Raw genomic sequence first — 1,201 nt, 5'->3', positions numbered from 1 at the left:
ACCAATGAGACAGCGGAGGGGGCGGGCGCGAGGGCCGCGAATACCCGCCCCTGACCCCCGTTGGCAAGGCGGCGCGGGGACCAGGGCGAAGGCTGGGGGAGCCTCCTATTGGCTAGAGCGGGCACCCAATCAGAGGCCGGGAGGCGCCTAACGCTTCCCACGCAGCCGTAGGCTCCTGGCGGTGCCGCGCGCGGAGCAGCCGCCAGGGGGCGGCCGTGAAGCGGGCGGCGGGCGCGGAGACCGGCTGTGGGCGGTTGGGGCGGGAAGGAGGGCCGCCGCCGCCGCGCAGTAAGGGGTAGGGAAGCGTACGGACCTGCCCGGATCCCGGCGGGAGCGAGGGGACTTGCGGGCAGCGCTCCGCGCCTCGCCGAGCGATCGGCCTCAAACCGGGGCAGGCGGGAGCGGGTGGTCGGCTTCACTGCCCGGCCCGGGCTCCCCTAAGGCCGCCCGGGCTCCCCTAAGGCCGCGCTTGGCGTGTCGCGGCTCGACCCGGAAGGCCTGTGGGAGCCGGAGGGCGAACCGCAGTTCTAACTAAGGCGGCGGCCCGGGCAGTGTAACCCCCGCCCCGCCCCGGCTCTCTGGAGTCGGCCAGAGACCGCTGACAGAGCGGGCCACACGCAGTACAGGTTCTTCTAGATGGAGATACCCGGCGCCAGCGTTCCTGAGGAGGAGCGGGAGCGGAGCGCGAGACGCGTCTCCACCGTCCTCACCGAAGGACGGTGCGCGCCGGTTTAGCTGGCCGTGTCCATCCTGGCCACGCCAGGCTTGCACGTGTCCGAGGGCTGACGCGGTTGACAACGTGTTGTGCCCCACCCCCTGACTTGTCGGTTGTGCTGCCATCTTGAGTTGATCGGGCTGAACGGCGAACAACAGCGGCATTCAGTTCAGCCTCACCCTGTCCGTGAGGTAACAGAGGTCTTTTAATTATGAGACGAAGTATACTTCAGGAATGCTGTGAAATGTATATAAGACTGTGTTAGAATGGGCAGCGTTCTTTAAAAACAGATTGCGCCTCTGGATAAAAGCCAGGAAGGTAGAGCAATGTTATGTAATGCGTTGCACACAAAACGTTTTTCAGAAATGGAAATGCATGATACCTGTTTACATTGAGCTATGATGGCGTTGCTAAAAAAAAAACCTTCAGAAAAAGCTATTATAGTAAAACACTGTATTGAAGTACAGTGCAGCATGTAAAAGAGAA

The 1,201-nt window shown here is 62.6% G+C and overlaps 1 protein-coding gene across 10 annotated transcripts in view; it reads left to right on the top strand.

Moving 5' to 3' along the window:
- BTD (biotinidase) overlaps positions 1–1,201 on the top strand; it is a 65,294-nt gene that overhangs the window by 48,284 nt on the left and 15,809 nt on the right. Inside the window, exon 1 of one of the 10 annotated variants that reach the window (XM_030010219.2) lies at positions 295–799. The exons of 6 other annotated variants lie outside the window; for them this stretch is intronic. Coding sequence is in view for 1 of the 4 variants with exons in the window: in XM_030010226.2 (XP_029866086.2) it covers positions 927–961 (35 nt within the window). In the remaining 3 variants the exon portion in view is untranslated. Of the gene's footprint in view, positions 1–294; positions 962–1,201 lie in introns of those variants that run through there. 3 more of the 10 variants (XM_041122307.1, XM_030010215.2, XM_030010226.2) reach the window with 3 other exon arrangements.

Source organism: Aquila chrysaetos, chromosome 3 (genome assembly GCF_900496995.4).
Source record: "Aquila chrysaetos chrysaetos chromosome 3, bAquChr1.4, whole genome shotgun sequence".
Lineage (NCBI taxonomy): Eukaryota > Metazoa > Chordata > Aves > Accipitriformes > Accipitridae > Aquila > Aquila chrysaetos.
This window is presented reverse-complemented; position numbering and strand designations above follow the sequence as displayed.